This window comes from Excalfactoria chinensis, chromosome 1 (genome assembly GCF_039878825.1).
Source record: "Excalfactoria chinensis isolate bCotChi1 chromosome 1, bCotChi1.hap2, whole genome shotgun sequence".
NCBI classification, from domain to species: Eukaryota; Metazoa; Chordata; class Aves; order Galliformes; family Phasianidae; genus Excalfactoria; species Excalfactoria chinensis.
Window position 1 is genome coordinate 105,534,547 of NC_092825.1, and position 25,030 is coordinate 105,559,576.

General features: G+C 39.3%; 1 protein-coding gene across 1 annotated transcript in view; it reads left to right on the forward strand.

The window, feature by feature from the left end:
- Positions 1–25,030, forward strand: part of MAOB (monoamine oxidase B) — a 48,641-nt gene that overhangs the window by 7,994 nt on the left and 15,617 nt on the right. Inside the window, exons 2-5 of the mRNA XM_072345110.1 lie at positions 10,803–10,897; positions 11,866–12,003; positions 22,249–22,353; positions 23,250–23,341. Of these exons, the coding sequence (XP_072201211.1) occupies positions 10,803–10,897; positions 11,866–12,003; positions 22,249–22,353; positions 23,250–23,341 (430 nt within the window). The remainder of the gene's footprint in view (positions 1–10,802; positions 10,898–11,865; positions 12,004–22,248; positions 22,354–23,249; positions 23,342–25,030) is intronic.

Below are 25,030 nucleotides of genomic sequence, written 5' to 3' on the forward strand. Positions count from 1 at the left end.
GCTTAGCTCATGACTAAGAGTGGTGATGCACTGGAACAGGCTGCCTGTATAAAAGTGGTAGACTCACTGTCCTTGGAGGTGTTCAAGAAACAGGGAGGTGTTGCACTGAGGGACATAGGCAGTGGGTATGGTGGGGATGGGTTAATGGTGGGACTAGATGGTCTTAGTAGTCTTTTCCAACCTTAATGATTTTATGTTTTCTCTTGCCTGTAATTAGAGAGAGAGGAAAGACAGAAACTTGGAAATCTTCAGTGGTTCCCTTTTGAGCCTTCCTAGGTGACATCTATGTTCTCAGCTTTAGGTATCTCAGCCCAGTTGATGTCTTAGTTCAGCCAGGCAACCCTTCATCCTGGGCCAACCATCAAGAAATGTAGCGATTGACAAAAAGCTGTCAGGCATGTATGATTATTCAGTTGATTATACAGGATACTGAGCAGCAGAACACTTATCAGTTGTTCAGGTGGAGACACAGTTCACAACTCTTCGTAAGCTGCACAAGCTATCAGTACTTAGCTTGTGTATGTATGTGTTTGTACCTGCTTGTATACATGTGGGGTGTGCATATATGTAGCGTGGATTCTCAGAGAATCGCCAGAGCATGATATGGTGTAAATTTGAAAGTGACACCCAGACAAGACCTGCAATGTAAATCTGTAACTAACAAATGGAACTGGTGTCATGGCTTGGATGAAAATAATTAGTGAAATATCAAGAAAAACGTAAACTAAAATGAGCACCCATAGAATGAGGACATGGTTGCTCAGCTGGGGGCTTTGATAGCTTCCCTATGAAGTGACCATCTCTAGATGTGGATGCATGTGAATAACTGGAGAAATGTGAGAAATTACATGTGTTCCTTAACATCAAGATCTAAGAGTGATAATCTGGTGATATTTTTTAGTTTCTATTTCTAGTAAATTCAGTTGTGTTTGATATTGTACTTTTCTCCTCAGTAGGCTTACAAATAAACAAGTAATAATTATATCATTAAGAACATGCAAGGTTTAGTAAAACAGATGAGCTTTTCTCTTCTAAGGCAAGTGCTGCATAATTTTGCAAAATTTTCCCAACTTAATTGAGTTGTTTTTTTTTTTTTTTTTTTTTTTTTTTTTTTTTTTTTTTTCCCCTCCCCACATTACAGTGTAGAAGGAAAAACTCATTTCAAGAGTAAATCTGGCTGGCATTTTATTTACTTTTGTATATCTATGTAACAGTAATGCCTAAAAGGATGCTTTTAGTAAGCTACCCTTATAGTGCCTCAGCCAGGAAGGGGCTGAGTCATGCCCGGGTTAATGTGCTAAGCTCTGTTAGTTCTAATGCTATGATATGTTTGATGTAGTGCTACCTTGTCTTTCAGTTATCTCTGACTTCTTTGGTTCTTTCCTCTGCTTGCTGTGTTTTAAGGCAGTATAAATTGTAAACTAGCAGAGAAGGGATTATCTAAGATGAAGGTGGCCCTAGAATTGAAACTGTCAGATAATGTTGCAGTACAGATAATACTAATAGAAACACAATTAATGTTAACTCTTCAGCATGTTCACAGAATGGTTGGGATTGAAGGGGACCTTTGAGACCATCTAGGTCTAGCCCCTGCTATAGGCAGGGACACCTCCTTCTAGACCAGGTTGCTCAAAGCCCCATCCTTCCAGGCCTTGAGTGCTTCCAGGGAGGGGGCATCCACAGCCTCACTGGGCAACCTGTTCCATTGTCTTGCCACCATCACAGTAAAGAACTTCTTCCTAATACCTAGTCTAAATCTACCCTCTGCCAGTTTAAAGCCATCCCCCCTCATCCTGCCACTACCTGCCCTTATAAAAAGTCCCTCCCCAGCTTTCCTCTAGGGAATGTATACATATATTTTATATGTATATATATAAATGTGTGTGTGTATACACACATATATATGCACCTCACTGGAGCGTACAAAATAACTTCTGACTCTTTTAAGCATGAGATCCAAGTGTGAGCTGGGCATTGAATAGATCTATCACTCCATGTCTAAGATAGTAGCATTTCTTAAAATAAACAAAGCACACAGTAAACTACTGATGCTGGAAGTATTCATCTTTTAAAATGCTGGAGTTCCCAGTTTTATCAGTCTGAAGTTTCATTGGAAACCTTAAGTGGAAAAGTGCAATAAAAACTAAAGAGAAGGCCTGATCAAGGACTGGACAGCTGTGGTTTCAGGACCTAAGCTGAAGCAGAACTGTGTGGAAGGAAGTGGTTTTCCACACAAACGCAATAAGCCGTCTTCATTCTACATATAACAGGATTTGAGCTAAGGTGCTACCAGTTTGTTTGTCTCACTCATTGCTAGTCAGACTCAGTATTGCTTCCAAGGTGTGAAGCCTTGCACAAATTTAGACTGCTTAATAAATACACCTCCCTGCGCTACAAATGAATCATCTAGAAACATTGCCAGGAAGGAAAGGTCACATGAGGTTGAGGGCTGGGAGTAGAACCGATGCTCTTGTAAAGTTGCAGTAACTCACTGGGATGTTCATCTTGACCTCAGTGACAAGGTTATGGAGCCAGCTCACAGGATGGAAAAACTCACTGCCTAGGCTCAACAGTGAAATGTTAACAAGAATAAATTATATTTACTCATGAAGTACTGTATCCTAGGCAGAAATGTTATGCTCTATGTACCAGTATTTTAAATAAATGCATGTTTTAGACAGGCAGAATGATGACATGTTAATTGTTCATTAGGATTTTAGAAACTGTTGCTTTTTTAAATGCTCAGACACTGTAGGTGGCATTCATCACTGCACAGTAATACAGCTTAGAAAGAGAGAGTGTTTCCCCTCATGCTGAAACTGCGTGTTGCTTTGATACCTTTCACTGTGTTGTTCAGTGAATGGAGGTAAGATATTGAGAATGACCAAGACAACAATTTTCAGACACAGCTGTACGCTGTGATGAGGTTCTGAACTGTGATTTTGTCCTTTTCTTCCATGACATTGAGTAAAATATCTAAAGTACTTTTGTAGATGTGACTAAAAATTTTAGAGGTTAAAGGAGTATATTCACATTTAAAAACATACAGAACTAAGTGAAGATCTGAGTTAATAAAAGTTACTGTCGGGTTGCAGTATCTCACTGTCCATGTAGTCCTTTGCATTTCATCCCTTTTTGGCTTTTTTGTCATCTAGAGGTCCTTGAGCCATCTGCATGCTGCAAACCTTATATTGCAAAGGACTAAGGGTGCAGTGAAGAAGGAAAACTCAGTATTCTTTTCTTATGCATGCCACTGGTTTTGCAAGCACTTGGACAGTCTGATGTGAGCTGAGTTTCAAGCTGTGTAGTTATAGCTGTCTGTGCTGTAGGGCTCCCATTGCAATTCTGAGCATGTCTTTTGAGTTTACAAAGGAAAAGCATTATTCATGAGAGCAAAAATTGCTTGACTATTTTGTATTGAGAAGGAAGGTGCAAAAAATGGCTGTACCACCACCCAGGCCCCAGACTACTGTTTTCTTTTGCCTTTTTTTTTTTTTTTTTTTTCCTTTAGTCCTTACTTACAATGCCTTGTAGGCATTATTGTCTCAAGCCATTGTTTCAATTAAAATATTTTAACTTAGTTATGATCATGAGTGACAGAGGTAGAGGTGACCAACGCCAGGTTCAATCTCTCAGCAGCAGAGCGGTAATCAGATTTTGTTCATTAGAGAGGTCAACACAAACACAAACAGTGCTATTAAATTGCTGTTTCTAATATAATAATGCAGTAAAGAAACCATGAAAGATTTCAAGGAGAAAACTAACAGGTACCAAATGGCTGCTCAGCTACAGGTAGGAAAATGTCTTTCCTCTGGATTTGCTCCCCATTCCTTCTTTTGCTTCAGCATTGCGGTGATATGCTGTGTTGTGTTCCTGACATTGAACTTACAGGGTTGGTTTTTTTTCTGACAGCTCTGGAAAGGAGGTCAGAGAGCTGAGCCCTGAGTATAAGCATGGAGACTTTTTATTTGAATTTCAGAATAATTAGGTCAAAACAGCAGCAAATGTAATTTTTTCCTTTAACTGAACTAATTTTTAGATGCTTGGAACTTTCATAGAGGGTTTTCATGGTTGAAGGAGTGTTCCTCTGCTTCCCCGTAGATTTTCCTCAACTGCTTAGGGCAGATTCACCTTTGTTTCTTCCTAATGCTCTCAGCCATACATAGTGATTATGTTAGCTGTGAGCAGAGAGGTTCTTGAAATGTCTTCTGCAGTATATTTTGACAGATGGGTGTATTTGGCTTTACTGGATACAATTCAGTTCCAATTGGAAAAGACCCATAAGATCAAGTCTGACCATCAACCTGACCCAGCACCAAACCCACCACTAAACCATGTTCCTCAGTGGCACATCTACACATTTCTTGAACACTTCCAGGGACAGGGGCACCACCATCTTTATGAGCAGCCTGTTCCAGTTCCTCACCACTGTACCTATGAAGAAGTTCTTCCTGATGTCCAATCTAAACCTCCCCTGGCAGAATTTGATATTTCCTCACCTCCTATCACTGCTACTCTGGCTACTTCAGGATTTGTAATTATGTGAGACTTGTTGCTTTCATTAAAATAAATTGTGTTCCTGGCCCCTCTGGTTGGCTGCTTGCCTATTCCAAAGGTCATAAAATCGTAGTCCCGTCACTAAACCATGTTCCTTATTGCCATGTCCACAGCTCTCTTAAATATTTCTGGAGATTGTAGCCTGCCTATACAACCAACATTTGTATGCAGTTCTATGTGTGTGGTGCATACTACAGATGTTACAACTCCCCTGCCCAGCATGTCGGAAATATACCTTTGCTGCCAAAACAAACAAGTAACTAAAGAGAGAATCATATAGAATGGCTTGGGATGACATGGACCCAAAGGATCATCGGGTTCCAACCTACCTGCCACAGAGGAAAAGTATTAGCGAATTTCATGACAATAGGAGTACAAATGTGATAGCAGCCTGTTCAAAACAAAATTTTCCTTGGAGAGAGAAATTATAAGATTCTAAAATAAACAAATTTCTGATAGCTAACTTGAAAACTATTAGATGAATACCATACAAATACCATTGCTTTAAAGGTAGTTGTGGGGTTTTTTTGTCCCCTCAACCCTTGATAAAAGTTAAGACTTTATGGATAATTTTTATAGCCACATATATGAGAGAAAAGAGATGTTTTGTTCTTAAGATATAGTAAATGTGGGGGACATGCTAAAACAACATGCAATTTAAAGAAGGTACAACAGGACCTGCAGGAATATCTTAAAAAACAGACATTATTTACAGCCTCTCCCTCCAAGTTAACCACCTTATTCCCTGTACACTGCAATGGAATTGGATGTAGCCTGAAGGAGAGAGAACATCCTGCTGATGGGATTGCTGATGTGCATTGGTCTAGGTATCCAGAGTATGACAGAAGTATCCTAAATGGATACAAATATTCATATACAAATACAAACACAGAAATGCCCTTTGGAGAAGTTTCAGAGGCACAGTTTCCAATTTCATTGTTTCTGGTGACATTTTTTGGAAATAATAAGGTTAAAAATATTTAGCAAAAAATATTCAGTAAGAAGTACTTCAGTTGAAAGTATTCAGTAAATTTGCTGTTTCCAGACAGAATCATTGAATCATAGAATGGCCTGGGTTGAAAAGGACCATAATCATCAACTAGTTTCAACCTCCCCTGCTATGTGTGATCAGACCAGGCTGTCTAGAGCCACATCCAGCCTGGCCTTGTATGCTTCCAGGGATGGGGCATCCACAGCCTCCTCAGGCAACCTATTCCAGTGTGTCACCACCCTCTGAGTGAAAGACTTCTTCCTAATATCTAACCTAAATCACAGAATCACAGAATTTTAGGGGTTGGAAGGGACCTCTAGAGATCATTGAGTCCAACCCCCCTGCCAAAGCAGGTTCCCTACACCATGTCGCACAGGTAGGCATCCAAGCAGGACTTGAATATTTCCAGAGTACTTGAATATTTCCAATATCTCCACAACCCCCCCTGGGGAGCCTGTTCCAGTGTGCCATCACCCTCACTGTAAAGAAGTTCTTGTTCACATTTGTGTGCAACTTCCTATGTTCTGGCTTATGTCCATTTACCCTTGTCCTGTCTCCACGTACCACTGAAAAGAGTCTGTCCTCACCACTGTGGCCCCCACACCTCAGATATTTATAAACCTGGATTAGATCCCCTCTCAGACATCTTTTCTCAAGGCTAAACAGACCCAGTTTGTTTAGCCTTTCTTCATAGGGGAGATGCTCCAGGCCCTTCAGTGGTTATAAACCTCCCATGTCTCAGTTCAAAACCATTTCCCCTTGTCCTATTACTGTCCACCCTCACAAACAGCCCTTCCCCCTCCTTTTTATATGCTCTGTTCAAGTATTGGAAGGCCACAGTGAGGTCTTGCTGGAGCCTTCTCTTCTCCAAGCTAAACAATCCCTCCCCTTTCTTCATAGGGGAGGTGCTCCAGCCCTCTGATCATCTTAGTGGCCCTCCTCTGGATTCAATCTGGTGTTACAAAATTGAGATCAGTTTTCAAAAATTGTGCTTAGAAATTCTTTTGAACAGATAGGTTTCTTTGACTCTAAGGCTTCACTGTAGTTCATAATGCCTAGAAAAATATGACTTGTCACACTAATCAGTCCAAATGTGAATATGGATTGTGCCCTAGCACAGAAATTCAAGGTTACCATTAAAAAATAAACACACATTGATTGTTCGCTTAATATAAGGAAATTTTGAAGGTTAGGACATGAACTGGTGATGAAGTCCTTTCATCAAATGGTGCATTAGGATACTTAGTAGGCACATAGATATCAAACAGGGAAGAAAGAAGTTGGAAGTAATGTTAAATAGTTCTTCTGATTATTATGTACGAGTAAGATCTGTGTGCATGCAAAGTGCTGCCTGATGGAAAAACGATTTCTGTGGCTTGAACTTACATTATAGCATCCCCTGGAAGGCAATCTCCTACCAGCATCTCCAAGGGGTTGCATTTAGATAACGGGTTGCCATGGTAACTGATAAAGGCTTGCCTGCTTTACCATAATCTAAGCACAATGGTGTTTTCAGTCTAAGGCTTCAGATAATACCTAGCATCTCTGCTTCTTTGTTGTTTGCACTAATTGTGTATCAGTTCACTGAGTGGAACTGCAGGTGGGGCTGCTTTGCCATCTGTATATGCATAAGTATGCATGTATATATATATATTCTGTTGTACTTCTGTAAGCTGTCTTACAATGGTTGCTGTCCTAAATTCCTGTCCCCAGTGAAGTGGTTAAAGTGTCTCAGATTGCAATTCGTATATTCAAATATTGAATATTGCAGTTTATATCAGTTTTGGTAGAAATATCCCCAGAGAGAAGGTTGAGATGTTGCTGTATGAAGAAACATTGTTTAAGAAATGGGAGTAACAGCAGCCCTAGCCACACTTTCAGATGTGCTTTATGTTTGAATATGGTTGGTTGCCTCCTTTTTGAGCAACAGGGGTAAAGTAAAAATCTGTCTCTTGCCTAGTGGTGGGTGCAGGATGAATAGGTGAGCTGGAAACAGTTCTGAAATGCAAGGGGTTAAACCTCTCAGCCAGTCTGTGCATGCTTTATGGAATGCTTTGTGGAATGTTAATCACAGAGAAGCCTCTTGATCAGCCTCTGTCTCTTAGCCAGAAAAAAGACTGTAATTTGTAAGAGTTTCCCAATTCTTTAATTCTGAGAGCACACCCCAGCCTCATGCCCGATACTTGTGTTAGTATCAGTATCTATTTGCTGCTGTTTTGGCACCCTATATGTCCTTGTATCACTGTGGCAAAGAGCTCTAACTCTGCATCATCCAGTCCTCTGACTGTTACTGCAGTATTGCTCCTTTCTGGGGTCTGAGATCCAGCTCCAGGGAAAGAATGGCGAGGGGTGTTGTGGCTGTACTATGGCAGTGATATGGTGTCAAATATGTGAGATACCAAGAACACATTTGCAACAGCAGTCTTGCCTTATCCTGTCCTGTGTGTGCTGCAAGACCTGATCTGGTTCTCAGCAGTGCCATCTGGATCTTAAGCTTCTGCCTTCACTTCTTAGAATCATGGAATCATCACAGTTGAAACAGACCACTATGATCACCTAGTCCAACCATCAACTCATCCCCATTAACCATGTCCCTCAGTGCCATATCCACACGATTCTTGAACACCTCCAGTGTAAGTGACTCCACCACCTCCCTGGGCAGCCTGTGCCAGTGCTTCACCGATCATTCTGAGAAGTTTTTCCTAGTATCCAACCTCGAACCTCTCCTGATGCAACTTAAGGCCATTACTTCTCATCCTGTCACTGTTAAATGGGAGAAGAGGCCATGCCCTACATTACTGCAACTTCCTTTCAGGTAATACTAGAGATAAGTCTTATCTAGACTAAACAATCCCAGGAGTTCTTCCCCAGTGTTAGATTTCTGTTAGTACTGAAGCAGAGGAGTTGGAGGGTGGCTATGTTTCCCACCTTTGCATCATTTCTCCAGCAAAACTGTGGACCATTCTGGAGCTGGTATGTATGAGAGAGAGGGAGGTGGACTATTAGATACTGATAAGGAGTAAGTGGTGAGATGGGGCCTGTAGCCTGCAACTTTCACTGTGGAGTCAAGCCCCAAGGACACATCCCTGTCCTTACAGAGATCTGATCCACTGGAAATTGGCATGGATGGTGCAATATCAGTGCAGAAGGAGGCTCTGCTTGGTCTTTCTCCTTTGTAGAATCTTAAAATCACCAAGGTTGGAAAAGACCTCCAAGATACATCCAATCCTACCATCTGCCAACCACCAATATTTTCCCCCTAAGCCATGTCCCTTAGCACAACATCTAAATGTTTCTTGAGCACCTCCAGGGGTGGTGATTCTACCACCTCCCTGAGCAGCCTATTCCAGCCTGACACCCTGACACTGATATTTATTTTTTATTTATGCATAAGGAAAGACTGATCCATCCTCAGAATGTACATTTGTGGACATATGGGAAAGGAAAGTGACATCTGCCCCCAGATAAATAATAGGGAGTAAACAGTGGCTAGCTGAGAGATGAGAGTGGTAATGTGGCTGAGATGTGCGTAGGCAAATGACATGATGGTGTCTGTGCTGAGCCCTGTGAAACCAGCTGCCTTCCACTTGAGTCTAGGGAGCCATCTCTTCAGCGGCTTCTCTGTCTGTTCAGCTCCTGGGAATAAGATTGCTATTTTCCCAGCTGGACTGAGATGTTTATTCATTAGATTTTCATTAAGAAAGTCAGATCTCATATTGCTTAATCAGTGTTGGTCACTGAGTAGTATTAATTGATAAGTCAATACCTGTTAGCATGATAAGCCAGCAGAAATCTTCTCTGATAACAGCCTTGAGGTCATATATTCATCTGTAAATTATTAATAAATACTATTGAACTTGTCCCAGCTGATCAAATATTTGTCTTTGCTCAAGAGCAACATTTTTTTTTATTTTATTTTTTTTTCCTCTTTCCATGGTAAACTGTGTTTGTTTAGGGATTTTTTTTTGTCTATTTGTCCTCCTAGAACCGATCTGTTCTTGAAAGTTGCTTGGAGATTTGGGCCATGTTTATGCACCACGACTGTTTTCTGTATTCTGTTCTCCTTGGCTTCCTTAAATATTTGTGAGAGTAGTCAAGGCTGCTGAGCCAGCTGGATGTTTTTATAATCTAGTTTTCTTGATAGGGAAGTATGGAAATACGAGTATTACTGATGGTTTTCTCTACTCATCAGCACTTATGTGAAAACTTAATTTATCTTAAGTTCGTGAAGCTGGAAGTAAAAGCAAGACAATATGATCTTTTAATGAAAACACCTCCTACTTTATTCATTTATTTATTTATTTTCCAGAAAACGCCCAAGTCCTTTAAAAATAGGTGTACATTGTCTCTTTTTAGACATTGGGAAATGAATAGCTTAATTTATTTAACCAACATTGCTCAGCTGCTTCTCTACTGGGAGCAAGAACTGGATCTTCTAGTCCCAGGCAAATAGTTTGCCATCAGGATGTTCTGTAATGCTCTCATTGATACTCTTTCTACCTAGGACTGCTGTATAAAGTGTTTTCATCATTGTCATTTCATTCAGTCTTGCCATGCTAGCTTTGGCCATCTGTTTTTCCTGCCAGTGCTTTTGGCATTTTTTCCACGGCTAACTTATACTTAGGACAATCTCATTTGACTCTTCATTTCCCTCCTCCTTCTCAAAAACTGCATGTACTAAGACATCAGGAGGAAACTGATTGCCTTCCAGTGGTGACAGGACAGGGAGCCAGAATGGGTAAGGAAATTATACTGTGTAAGTGTGGTTTCTAGCCTACTGTGTGCTCAGCATAATTTAGCACATCCTATCATGCAAGAAGACCACACTGCCCATCAAAATATGTTGCTTGCTATTACACTGGAAATTCAGCCACATGTGACCAAAATAAGAACCTCAGATTATACAAATCTCAGTTTATTCACACTGAACTGTAAGGTAGTGGTGATCCTAAAAAGTGGAGACGTTGCAAGTTGCATTTCCTTTGTCTTGTACACGCTTTGTAGTTCCCTTAATTCCCATAGTGGCTTGATACACTTGCTGGAGGGCCTGACTGATATTTTCTCTGCATTTGTGAGGATTTGTGGCATCAGAACTAAAATGAGATGTTCTCTCCTGTATTCCCATTGCTCCCTCTCTTGGTGTCTCAGCTTTAAGAAAAGCAAAATGAAGAAAAAAATATACAAAGAAAAATTTTAAGGAATGAAGCTAGTTTCTAGTGCATTTTTTACTTTGTTTCTTTTTCTTATCTTTCAGGTCTCTCAGCTGCCAAACTATTGACTGAGTCAGGCTTGAATGTTGTGTTGCTAGAAGCCAATGACAGGGTTGGTGGAAGAACCTTCACTGTAAAGGTAATTGTCTCCAAACCCACTTATACAATATATGTGCATACTTAGTTTATATTATACATGTGTATAATGTGAAATTGACAATTAATGCATATGTATGATATATATGTATGCACATTGTGCACACACTATATAAATATTATGAATAAATGTATTTATGCATATGTTCGTACTTATTTAACTTACCTGCTAGAGGACACCCTTGTGACAAAATTGCCAGAGAGGTAGCAGAAGGGAAGTTTCCCGGTACCACACAAACAAGAGTAGGAAAAGACTGGTGGAATGATGGGGGCAGAATGTTTCCATGTTATCTGCAGGCACTGGAATCATTCATCTTTTCCTCTGGGAAGGAGCAAATGATTACCTAAGTTTTAAAGTTATTTCCTATAGAGTGACTCAGGAGAAATCTCTATTTAAAAATACCCAAAAAGGCTAATTGCGTGATGAAAATCTTTGAGTTGAACTTTTAACAAACACTGTGAAGAATGATACAGATTACAGGAATGGCAAAGGTGGCTGGAGACCAGTGTTGTTCACTCCGTTACCACATGCTCTGTCTTGACCCAGGAGTACCCCATGTACTCTGCTCATCAAAAAACCTTACCTGTGCTGTTCCCTTTTATACTCTGTATTGAGCTAGTTTCTGGTGAGATGCCCAACCAAATAAGAACTGTGCAGACCTCTCTGACTCCATCTTCTATATTAAGGTCTTTGTTTTCATGCTTGTTGTGAGGCCTGCTCCCTTACAGCCTTAAGATGCTTCTGAAATCCACATATGAGATTCTTAATAGTTGCCACTCCTAAACTTAACCAAGAGAAATAGAGTTTCCTGTGGGGAGAGGGATCTTCACTAGAATGCTTGAATAATTCATCTAGATTTCTCTTTTAATCTGTGTGGTGTTTGCAAAAGTCACATCTCTTTTTTATAATCTTTTTTTTTTTTTTTTTTTTATGTGTGTGTGATATACTAGAATAAACAAGTTAAATATGTGGACCTTGGAGGAGCCTATGTGGGGCCAACGCAGAATCGCCTTCTGCGGTTATCTAAAGAGTTAGGAATAGAGACATATAAAGTGAATGAAGTCGAGCAGCTGATACATCATGTCAAGGTAAGATGCTTGTTGCTGTAAACAGACAAGTTCAAGTATGCATCCTCTGAGTTTCTTGAAGAAAAATAAGTATGCTGGTAGAGAAGAACTCATAGAAATTACTATATGCATGCATATCTAAATGTGTACCCTTGTAGATGCATCCTTGCAACTGATGCTTTGATTCAAGTCTGAGCTCGTAGTTAAAAGTTCCCAAAATTTTCACTGTTTCCAAGTAGTACAACTGCAGCTGTTCTATAGATGCCAATAAGGTTCCTAAATTCTTTCCTTCTTTCTTGATACTGCTTGATACTATTCTACATGAGTGTTGCACTTTCACAGAACAATGTTCTGTGTTCATTCTGAGGAAATTAACATTGAGATTCATTATATTCTTATGAAAAGACTTGCAGTGACTGGCAAAATATTTGTTGGATGATAGTTGGTGTCTGGTCAAGGGTTAAGGAAAATGCTCATGTGCTTAAGCTGACAGCAATAGATAAAAAATATTCTGTCATATGTTTTGAAGTATCTTTCCCATTCAATTGTTATGAAAAAGAAGTGTGTTCTCAAAGCAGTTTCCTATGATTGTCAACAATTAGTCCTGCTGTGGTAGAATTGATGAGTACATCCACACTGTTTTGCTAAATGTGCCTCTAGCATCATCCCCAAAGACAAGTCTTCTGCTTCTTCACACTGTGGAAGGAAGTCACGCTGTGAGGGGAAAGTTGATGGTGGAAGACAGTTGACATGGCTGGTCTGCATGGTAAACTGTCAGGATAACCTTGCTCTCCTAGCATGGTGGCATTCCAAAATACTGTCATAAGTCACTGAAACATACCATTGCCAAAGCTGGAGCTGATATGAGGACTTCATCTGTCAGCAGCCAGCACAGGCTTGGCTGCTTTTTTTATTGGCAAGACCCCATTTTCTTTTCAGATCTCTAGGAGCCAACTTGTTGGGAAGGATGCTGGCATTAGTATGCTGGTTGAAATGACCTTTTGTTTTCCAACAGACCTCTAGAGTGAGGGAAACTACAGAAGTAGAAGTTTGGGCTCTTTCCAAAGGTAATCTGTTTTTGACCACAAGTGTCATAATACATGGGTTGCTAGAGGTAGGTTGGGTTGCAAACAGCCTTTTGCCATCATCTATGGACATTTCTAAGCACAGGGCACTCTCAGCCTTCCTCCCTATCCGGCACTGACAGAACTTGCTGGTGTTCAGGAATGTATCCCAGGCTGGCAGTAAAGGATGTGCCTTGGCGCTGTCTGGGTATAGGAAGGGCCTTGCATTGTGGCAGTAAGGCTCTTCTCAAACTGAGGGCTGAGCCAGCAGAGTCTGTCCAGACTCAAGTCACGGGAGCTTATGCAGCAGTACAGCTTGTGTCCAGAGATCCAGAGTTGAGAGGAGCCACTCTTCTACAGAAGGCATTTAAGCCACCTAAGTCTGGGGGATATGGGATGTTTGATACTTTGGCTAAGGTTCTTAGATATACTGGGGGGATGTGGCAAATGTGGTAGTTTTATACATGCAAGAGTGGTAGTCTGAAGGTTGGCAGGTATGTGTGAGATTGGCACCATGCCTTACACAGACCTGTGAAAAAAGAGACCCTGGAATTAGCAGGATCCTTCAGGATTCCAGTGTGTCACAGTTTTATCATCCTGCTTAGAGCCATATCCAGTCCTGTGAGTTACTAAACATCATCTGAGGAGAGATATTGCATGTCTTGGTGGTGGCTGCTTGTGGGAGAACTCCTGAAGGGAGACAGGGTAAAAGTGTCCAGGGAGAGAACTGTGTGCCAGGACTCCCTGGAAGCCAAGCAAGGCTTAACGAAAGAAGATATCACACAGACAGTAGCTCTTCCTTGTAATTTCTTAATTTCATTCATTTTTAATCTTATTTCTTTTTTACTGCTGTGCTTATACAATTAGTATAATAGAATATTATACTATGACACAGAATATGAATGTTATATACTAAACATGTACATCATTGCATGTAGAAATGAGTGCACTAATCCTTCAAGTTTTGCATTTCGTGTGACTATAATACAGTCCTTGCAGATCTCTCACTTTAGCCATGTGGCTGCACTTTGCTTTCCCTGCAAATGGACAATGCTTTTGTGTGATCTATAAAATCCAAGCTATACTCTCAAGTCATATACCTTGTAAAATAGACTCCAAAATATACAAAGGTCTGGTGAATTTAAATTCACATGCTGACCCAAGCTTCGTGACTATAGACTAATAACCTAATGAAGTTCTGGACCACAACATGCTCTCTGAATTCAGAGAGGCGGTGAAACCTAAAGGATTTAATTTTTGTCTAACTGCACTATCAGGCATCAGAGTGCATCTTGGAAAATCAGCTGCTGTTTTTACAAGTACCCAAAGGCAAAATCAAGCCTTTCATAGTTAATTAAATTCATTTTAGAGGCTTTTTAATACAAGTAATATATGCAGCTTCTTTGTACTACAAAATGAAAAGAATGGATTTTGTTGATCTCTGGGTGTGTCGCTGCTAATTAAGCTTTACCAGCTTGATTGGATTGTGTGTTTTCTCCCCCTTTAATCTTTTTTAATGCCAAGTTCTATTGTGAGTGTATTTTTGAACTCACTTATATTGTGTTTGATATCTTCACAGAAACTCAAAATTATATTTCTTACCCTACATTTTTATTTTTTTTTTAATTTCCCTCCACTTGTTAAACACCTTCTTTTATGGTTTTTGAAAGGATATTGGTGTGCTCTTTTCATTTGTGTAAGTGCTGTTTCATCTGTCTCAGGGAGAGAATTAGTAGAGCTCTGCAAGTTGTATTTGGTAGGCAAATTGCTATCTGAACACCATTGCTTTTCAGTAGCGTAACCAAAGTTAGGTTCATAAATCCAGATCTAAGAAACAAAAGTATCCGAGATATCAGTATCTCTTAACAGTGGTCCTTTTGGACTGGTAAGCAGATAGTAAATACTTCTTAAAATCAGGTAATTTTTCCTTACCTACTCCAGGGAATTTTCAGGGCCCTATTTTAGATAGGCAGATCTGCAGCTTTTCACCACTGGCTTTTATTTCTCTCACCAAAGTGACAGCTTATGTCTTCAGAAAACAAGCCAAACCACATACAGCCCACATAATGTTTACCTTTGCTATGTAAAGACTCTCTGGAAAGAGATGTTGAAATACGACAATATTTCAGATGGTTGTGTGGTATTAATTGTGAACAGATTTGCTTGGCTAATCCAACTTGTGTTTAACTTTTGTGTAGTCCCGATAGCCATGCAAACTTCTTGCCTTTTAAAGCATGAATCACTGCTAAGTAAGATAACTAAAGTTTTGATTTGGTCTGCTACCCTAATCCTGTGTAATTAAGCAATTATTGTATGTCTGGTTTGACAGATCAGTCTTTTTGTAACTTGATTCCTTCATATATGGTAAGGATGATCTTCCTTGTGTCCTGCTGTGATGCCAACTGAGCACACTCTGATCCCATTTTCACAGTTTTATCTTTCTCCAGTTCTTTCTCCCACCCCATTGGAGAGGAATACTTGACTGAAAATAGCTGTGTGGTGCCGAATTGTTACCAAGTTAAACCACAGGACTAGCCTGCAGGGCACTGCTGAGGTGAACATTTAATCTTATACACACAATACTTTTACCTAGGACCACATATGTACTCTAATGTTAGCAGGCTACATGCTGACCTACAGTGAATCTGCAGAAGTTTTTTTTTTCATGACCCTCCTGGGTGTCATTCATTTTCAGCACTATTGTGTTTATTAAAATGCAGTTTGCTGTGGTCTTGTTCATGAATAAAAATGCGATGGTCCTGTTCTATTAGGCTATAACTGGCAGCAGGAAGAGTGATTGCTTATAGAATATATATTGCTTATAATTGGGGAATTTACTAGTGTTTCTTCTGTGCTATCACTGATGCGTACACCAAAGCAACATGATTTCTTTTAGCTTTTGACCTGCTTCTTTGCAAATCTAAGGGCAGTATCTCCTGGCATAGTGTATAATATGTAGTATAACAGCTTTAATGGATTTTGAACGACTATATAAAGGCACATTCATTTCTCTTTTGTTTATCTTAATTAGAGTGCATCCAGAGAAGGAAAAGTCCGTGAGACTATTAGATATCAAAAAATTTAAGTGAGGCAGAATGGCTTCATGTCTTTATTTTTCTCTTTTCTCTGACAGTTTCTAAGTCAGAACTTAGAAAACTGGTGGAAATTATCTGAATCTTGAAGAAGCTGGGAATCTGGCACCTTGTAAAAGAATTCAAAGACAGTGAAATTACTACGGCGCCTTGGTAGTTTCATATGTTCTTACTCAAATGCAGGTCTGCCTTGATTAAACTGTATTCTAGATATAGGGATGCAATCATTCCTGTCACAAAATGCCATGTCATTATTCACCCTGACTGAGAGCCTCAGGGGAGACTCTGAGGACTGAACAGGCTGAGGTAGGTGAGAGCATCTGCCAAACCCACAAGGGATGTCCTCCATGCTGTGAATGAAAAGCAGCCACTGGCAGGAGTAGAGGGAAGGCAGTTCTTTTCATACCTAACCTGTAAATAATGGACATTTTCCCTTTTATTTGTGCCAGTCACTTGGCAGCAATTGCAACAAGTCAGATTGTAATTAGATCTTTTTGAAAATAAAATAGAGAAATAATATTTGTATTACAGCAGTCTAAAAGGGTCAAAATAATATACTGCAAGTCTGCAAAGTGATCTCTGCCAAAGGGGACCATAAAAAGGAGTCTCACAAGAGATGTTTATTGATCAGGAAAATTGGCTGGAAGGCTGACAGCTGTGTCCTGATGGCAGCACCAGGATGAAAGCAGTAAGGAAAGTCAACTGGAAATAAAGTATGCATTTCTTAATTAAAACTGAATGCAAAGAAAATTCCTCAGCCTCAGCCCTCCCAGTCCACAGGGTCTGTTTCCTAGAAGATAAGGAAAAGGAGCAGTACTTCCACCTAGCTTATTTAATTCAGGCTGCTGGGTGAAAAGCTTCAATTGCATTTGGTTACAAGAACTGATTTTTGTTTCCCTTGGGAAGCTGTTTAAGGCCTATGGAAATGCAGAATTAAGTACATACTGCAAGAGCTGGCTCAGCCTGCTGTGTTTCACATCTGTAAAATTTTATGTAAGATTTCAGTTTTTAGGTAAAAAATGTAGAAACCTCAAGTATCTCAGAAACAAAACCAGTGATGATGTTGTCATCTGCTTTAAACGGTGTTCTCATTTTGAGAAGGCAAGGATGCCCTGGTGCTCAGGGGTTGGCTTTGTGTTGTTTTTTTCCTGTGGGTAGAGAGTTGGGTTCATAGTTAACTCCAAAATGACACTTTTTTTCTGTTTTTATTCATTTTTGCCACTTCTCGGCTTCTGGGAGGGGAAAGCCACTTGGAGCCCCAGTTTCAGAGGATATTTAGAACTGCAGTCCCTTGAACTCTGTGCTTCGTAAGATACCCAAACACTTTAAAGGTGTTTCTTAGTATCTCTAAATAAAAAATCTGATTCTAGTAGGAAGGAGACTTAGTCAACTCTTTTCTCAACTTCTTGGGTCCAGAAGTTATATTCGCTTTTAAATTCATAGCAGAACCTCAGGCTTCTTCTCTAAATACTTTAGTGTTATATGTTTTTTTAATTCTGCTTTTTTTTCAGCTAAGGCATGTATCTCAGCTTTTGTGTGGCTGATGTAGTGGCACAGTGGAGATGAACTTTACATCTATAATACACTGGAAAGAGATTGCTCCCACTTAGCTTTTTTTCTTTTTCAAGATACATGTTTCAGGCCAGCGTGTATGAAGCACAAAATGCTTCAGCATCCAAAGCTTTTGATCCCAAATTGAGTACTGAAATATCATTACAAGGTGTTTTGGCACATCTTAAATATTGTTGGTTTGCATCATTAGTTATCTAGATTTTCTTTCACAGCATTTGTATTTTCTAATCTTTGTATCATTTTATCTTTATGATAACCAGCTTAACTTACAAGCAGGACAGGTTCTCAAAGAAAAGACTTGACTGTCACAGTTCTCTCTGTAGGCTTACTTAACTTTCTCAGCTGCTAGACATATCATTTGGTCCAACTAGTTGCCACATTTTCCTGAAAACTATGATTGCATGGAAGGCTGAATACCAAAGGCACATATTATTAGATGTCATAGATAAAATGAAAACAACAAGGTGGGCAGTTTTCCACAGTATAGCAAGTGAGAAGATGAATATGAGAGGCAGGTACTGAATTCCAGCCTGATGCAACTCCTTGCTATTTCTCATTTTCCTCCTCAAGAATTTGTATCTTAGAATCATACAATCATTATGGTTGGAAAGGACCTTCAAGGTCACATAGTCCAAGCACCAGCCTATCACACCCTGTTCACTGCCCATGTCCCTCAGTGCCACATCCACATGGCTCTTGAACCCCTCCAGGGACAGTGACTGCACCACTTCCCTGGGCAGTCTGTGCCACTGCATCACTGCTCTTCCCGAGAAGAAACTTTTCCCTAATATCCAGGCTCAAACTCCCTTGGAATAACTTGAGGCCATTATCTCTTGCCCTGTTGCTGTTACCTGGGAGAAGGGGCTGTTTCAGTGCTTCATACAAATGAGATTTCTGGGATTTTAAATTGAGAGTACAAGGCGTGTGATGTACCCATGCTTGCAGATCAGCAGAGGGCACTGTATGCCCACAAAGCAATGTAACTGTGAATGAATATGCAGAGTGGCATCCTGGTGAAGTTAGAAGCTGCTACTCTGTGGTTTGGAGGGCTTAGCTGAGGGAATATCTGTGCTTATTCATGGATGCAGGGATTGCATCACAGGGTCTTGTTTCCTACAATGAAAGCTGACTGTATTTGAAAGATGTTTCTACCAGCTATAAAACCCGTACAAGGAGCTGTAGGTCATGATGTTGAACACTGCTGAAGCTCTGCATGGGCACATAACATTGAGAGGAGCATGAAGGGGTGTGAATTGTGCCTGAAAAAGCAGACAGTCTTCTGAGATCCCAACGTGCAGTGAGATATGGGTGACACTTGCTGGCAAAGCATGTCTTTTTTTCCCTAACCATTCCCTCACTGCCACTCTTCCAAGGGAAAGTGTGTGGGACCCCTGAGGCCTCCCTCCTGACATGATATTCTTCAAAACATGAATGAAAAAATGTGTTGGGAATTGTAATAGTTCTGACATTTAAAGTTGGATTCCTCATTTCCCTGTTTTTTTTTATTGCTGAGAAAACTGAGTTCATTCAATTTACTCTCTTTAGTTTCAGCTTCTCCAGTATGCTTTAGCTCATGCTGCAGCAGTAGTCTTTTCAAGCAGCAAGTGACCTGTACAATAGCAGGTAGTCCTCCAGCTGTCAATGCTGATGTTGGAAGCATTGCAAGTGGCATTATGAATCAGTTTCTAAGGACCGTGCATGCTCTCTATTAAATACAATTGAGTGCACTCCTGCTTTTCCTCCCTCGAAAAAAATAAAAATAAAAATGAAGAAAAAATAGGTAAGAAATACTTCTGAGCATTATCACAGTTGTGATGTAAAAATATTGTATTGAATGATCAAAAGGGGTGGTTATTATATATCCTATATTGGTTATTATTGTTGTATAGGTAACCCGTGACAATAGGAAATAAGAATCAGACCTTAAATAATGCCTTAGGACCCAATAAATAAAACTTTTACAGTAGACTCCCTCTCTTTTGTGATTGTTTTTATTTTTCCAGGTTGAGATTTGTTTTTGTGCTTTATGAGACTTGTCCCTCCAGATTTCTACACAAGAAGTATAGCCGAGTTATCCCTTTCTACAGTTCAAATGCAGTGAAATAGAAGAATACTAAAACAAAGATATGTTTTATGTGTCTCTTAGCCGTGCACTCATGAAGAAACACCACAGGGAATTTGTAAGACTTGAATTAACTCAGAGGGGATAACTCAGTTAGGATTGCCTGTGGCAGGGCAGAAAGCTCAGAACAAAATCAATAATTGGAATAACCCATTCTGATGCTGTCCTTGTTTTCTCGAGCACAGTGGTATACATATTTCATAAGTTTCAATCTGGGAAACACTAGGTACTAAAAACCAAACTGATACACTTTTTTTTTTTTTTTTTTGAAACACTTATGCAAAGTATTCCACCTTCAGTGCTCAGAACAAAGCACAGCGCAGCTGACTGCTGGTTGCTGTGTAATTTTTATGTGCGCCAAAAAGCTAAAAGGTAATTAGCAACAGGGTTCAGATTTTATAAGCTGGGACAGGAGATTACTTACTCAGTGACCTATTGCTCTTCCGTTATGATGCCCCTTGGCGATAGACTATGAGAGTGCAGCCCAGTTCAAATTAAGTTCACATTCAGAGATTTTGTAATGGTGTCAAAGTGTCCATTTCAGAACAAAGTGAAGGATAAACTCACTACTATTCATGGTCTTTATCTACAGGAACATATCTTTCATTATTTTGGAGTAATGTATTTTTATATGACCAAATATGAAAGCTGTAGAGATGCACTTTTATTCCTCTTTGAATGAAAACATCTTACCTGACATTTTCTGTGGTGTTTCTGAATGTGTTCCGTTATATCCATTCTTAGATTGAAAGTGAGGAGTTTTGTACCTTCATACTTCTGCCTCGTGGCTGAGAATCACCTCCAACTGTAACAAAACTGCTGATTGAAAACTTATTTTATACTGACATTTTGGCATGTTACAAACCATAGACTCTCTTCAAAAGCCTTGCAAAACAGAGTTGCTGTTTTGCAGTTACTTCATCACACGCCACTGTAACAAATAATTTCTTTCTTCTTACTCCTTGCTTTCTTCCTGACTTTCCTTATCTTCGTGTTTCTTAGAAGGATTCCAATAGAGTCTCACAAAGGCTCGGTGAAAAACCAATTTCTTCTTCCTCTAATCTATATTGGGTCTTTTTGTAGTTTTGTATGTTTGTTGGTTTTTGTTTTTGTTTGTTTTAACAGATTTCTATTTTGCTTTTACTTTTATCCTTGGGTTTTCAAGATTTCTGCTTTCTAAGTTTCTTTCTCTTTGAATTAGAAGCCCTCAAAGTTAAAAGCCAGCATTTTTCAAGTTTATATCTGATTTTGTTATTTCTAGACCAAGTTCTTTTAGTCTCTCAGGATCCCTTTCTGCTCTTCTACTGTCTCTTTCGGTGTTTGCAACACCTGCGGTTTTGAATGATGTCCTTCTTTCATGTGAAGAGGCTAAATCAAACCTATCTTGACCCTTCTTCATGCAAGTGGTCTTCAGATGCTATCATCAATGAGATACAGTCTTGTCTTTTCATTTCTACCTTGTTCTAAATATTTGATCATGATACAGTGTTTCTCTTGAAGGGAGACCAAATAAATCTTTTTTTAGTGATCAGTTGATGTGGCACTGTATCAAGGATCTCTTAAAAGTTAGTACTTCTGCCAGTTGACATTCATGTAAATGCACAGTCCCCTTAAATATGTAATAAGTTTCAAAATATCAGCACATGTGGCACATAATATGATCTTTATTATTCATTTGTTCAGTAGAGTCCAGAATATGTTATGAAGAAATGAGTAACCATATAACGCTAATGAGCAATTCTTGGTGATTTTTAAAACTATTATGTTGCCATATCTATAGTCAGCCAGGGAAATCCCTCATAAATGAAATAGCTCTACCAATTACCTGTCATATTCTGCCCTTAATTATGTTGGACCTTCTGAATTCATAGTAGTGGCTAAACTTATAAAATCTAACTATTAAGTGTATAATGGTATAACTGGGACATTGGTATTGGCCATGCTGTCACTCTTCAGAATGTATATATTACCAGACGCATGGTTGTTGAATGAGAGGAATGGTGGTTTTGCTATTAAATGCTACATTTTCTTGCAGCTAAAATCAGTTTATTCCAGGAACGTCTCTGAGCTATGATTTTAGTGCTTGATAGAGCTCATCACAGCTGCTTCGGTCTGATTTTGAAAGAAAAAAAATAAAATACTAAATGCAATTACCAATTCAGTCTTTTCATGAGCACTTAGGAAAATATGTAACATGTGTTTCTTGTTTTCAGAAACATCCAGTTTCTCATCTCAGTTGAGCAATACTGTTCTGTCTCATTTTTGGACTGACCTTAGTGATTACATTTGTGTGTTCTTTTCGTGAGCATTCAACCATTTAGTGTGTTTTCCTGCAGATAGAAGCTACGATTATGATTTAATTTTAGTTTTTATGAGTTTATTGTTTGTTTGTTTGTTTGTTTTTATCATCTTGTAGGGTAAATCTTACCCCTTTAAAGGCGCGTTCCCTCCTCTGTGGAATCCATTGGCCTACCTGGACTACAACAACCTATGGAGGACAATGGATGAAATGGGAAAGGAGGTATGTCATGAGGAATTGCAGCTGACTACCTCACCTCTGTGAGGGATCAGAGGGGTAAAGTGAAAATTGAACCAGGATGCAGATAGGAAAAGCTGTTCTAGCTTGGATGTGTGTAGTGCTGGCAGGAGCAGCATTATTTTGGTATGTGTACTTTGCTCCACACTGGTAGTCAGAACACACGCGTAAATGGCATCCTGGCAAGTTCATTCTGAAAGCCATGCTGCTGAGCCTGTCTACAGTCGTACCTTTGCAGTTTTTTATATGCAGGCATCCATGTTTATGCGTGTGATTTAGCGTTTTGACTGAGGAAAAGACGTGACTGTAACCTGTGTAGATGAACAAGAGACACATGGAATAAACCGGAGTCATCCCTCAGTACCGTGCTTTATGTTCTAGCTCTTAACTCTAAAATTAGTCTCTGTTGTTAAATCTTACAAGAATACATTAAAAAGTACTACCCTCAAGGCATCTTCTATTAAGTTCATGATACTACCTGTCAGGAATTTGCAAGCTGAGTAATCATATAAGGATGAGATTATATTGGTGATGTTGCAAATATTAGCAATAAAGCTGAAGTTCTGTTCCGTACCTCCTGTCTTATATATTTCTCTTTCATGCAGTCATTCAGCTTATAGTGTTAATTCTCTCTCTTTTTTTTTTTTTTTGCCTAAACTTTTAATTCTAACCCAAAATGGTATTTCTTCTGAAAATAACTCATTCAGAATGAATTATTGAAAATGAATATTAAAACACTACATAAAAGTTATTTTGAAAATAGACCTAAACAAAGCTCCAGATTTCCTTATTTTAATCTGAAAATAATGAGTTCACTTTTTTTGTCTTTTTCTTCTGACATTCGTTCATTTGCTGATGAACCCTGTTTTATGTTACCCTAGATTCCCAACGAAGCCCCATGGAAGGCTCCACATGCAGAAGAATGGGACAGAATGACTATGCAAGATTTCATAGATAAAATTTGCTGGACAAAGTAAGAAACTCTTCAATATGGAAGTAGTTTTAAAAACTTATGTTTATATACCTTAGAACTACAAATAGGCACTACTACTTTTCAGATATAATTACCACTATAATACAGCCTTTTCAAGGAAATGAGAGGAGAAAATATTTTTATGAGAGACTGCAACATCTATCAGCATACACAGCATATTTCCATAGCTTTTTAGGCTGATATAAAGGTATAAGGAAAGTGGATTTTGTGTAAGGGATTACCTCTGAATGCATGGGCAGTACTTTCATCTGATATATGTCAAAATGTGTTTGACTATTCTTGAAAAATGCTCTGGCTACAGCAGGTTTCTGAATCACACCTTTGATGGAAGAGCCTACCTTTATTCTGCACTGGACCAGCTGATTTTACCAAAGTACTGTAAGAATAACATTTGTCTTGAAATGGCACTAAATCAGTCTAACACCCATCACTCTGTTGTTTAACCGCTGCACTATATACCACCCAGGGAAAAACTGAGAACGAGTGCTTCCTTTTTTTTATGTATACATCAAAACAATTTTTCTTTGCTTGCCATTCAAGAGCAGTTTCATTGTTTTTCTTCACACTGAAACAAAAATACATTAATTCTTCCTTGCTGTAAAGGAGATTGATTTCAACAGCAACAGCTTCAGAATTACTAAACACCGCACACTCTGCTGCAGGGAGTCTGAACAACCTTAGTGAAAAGGTCTGACACTGCCAGTGGCATCTGGGGAGCATTTTTATGGTTTCAGCCAGCCTTCAGAGGTTAACGTGGTCTTGTAAATCAACAACAGACTCTAGCCCAAAACTTTCAGTGTTCTGGTCATTTTCTTTTTGTTTGCAACAAGAGTTATAATTGTGTATGCATGTATGGAAAGCCTTTGTCATTTGTGCCACCATCCATATTCGGTTAAGCAAAATAGAAATACGTGCTGTTCATCCTGCTGGCCACCGTAACCTCTTTTTTGATAAGGAATTACTCAAGTTATCAGAACACCACACGCTGGTAGTCAATATCTGATAGCTCTACAATCATAATTTTTCAAACACTGTGATGGAATAAGTCTTGACATTTTACTTCAGTATTGGCATGACTGTCAGGCTCCCTTAATTCCAAGATGCTTTTCAGTTTTTATTTGTGCATCTCAGCTTGATTTGCCCAGTTTTGGATAACATGCTTTAGAAACCTCCCACCCTGGAAGGTAGTGATCCAGAAGGATAACCTTCTACTCTTTACTCTCATCTAACAGACCGTACAGATTTGCTTTTGGCTAGTCTCATATGTTGGAAGTGCCCTGTATGCTCTTGGCTGAAATCATACTGCCATTTCTAGGTAAAACACCAGAGGAAACTGGGGAACAGAAGTGTTGAAAAGCAATGGGAAAAGGCAGCAGAAATTATGAGGTTTTAACTATTGCCTAGTAGCTTCTGCCTATGAGATATTAGTAAACACATACACTAATTCTCCCATTAAACAAATCATCTTTCATAGCTGATCGTATGTTACAGTATGTGTTGATACGCACACATGTGAAAATGATAAATATTTTCTGTATTATTTTTAACAGTCGATAATGAAGTCAGAGTACACTCATTTCAGAAAGTGTGTTAGCTTTTCACTTCAGCAGGGCTGTGTGCATTTTTAGTAGGGATAGGAGACTTGTTCTTCTATGTAGAACTGCAACT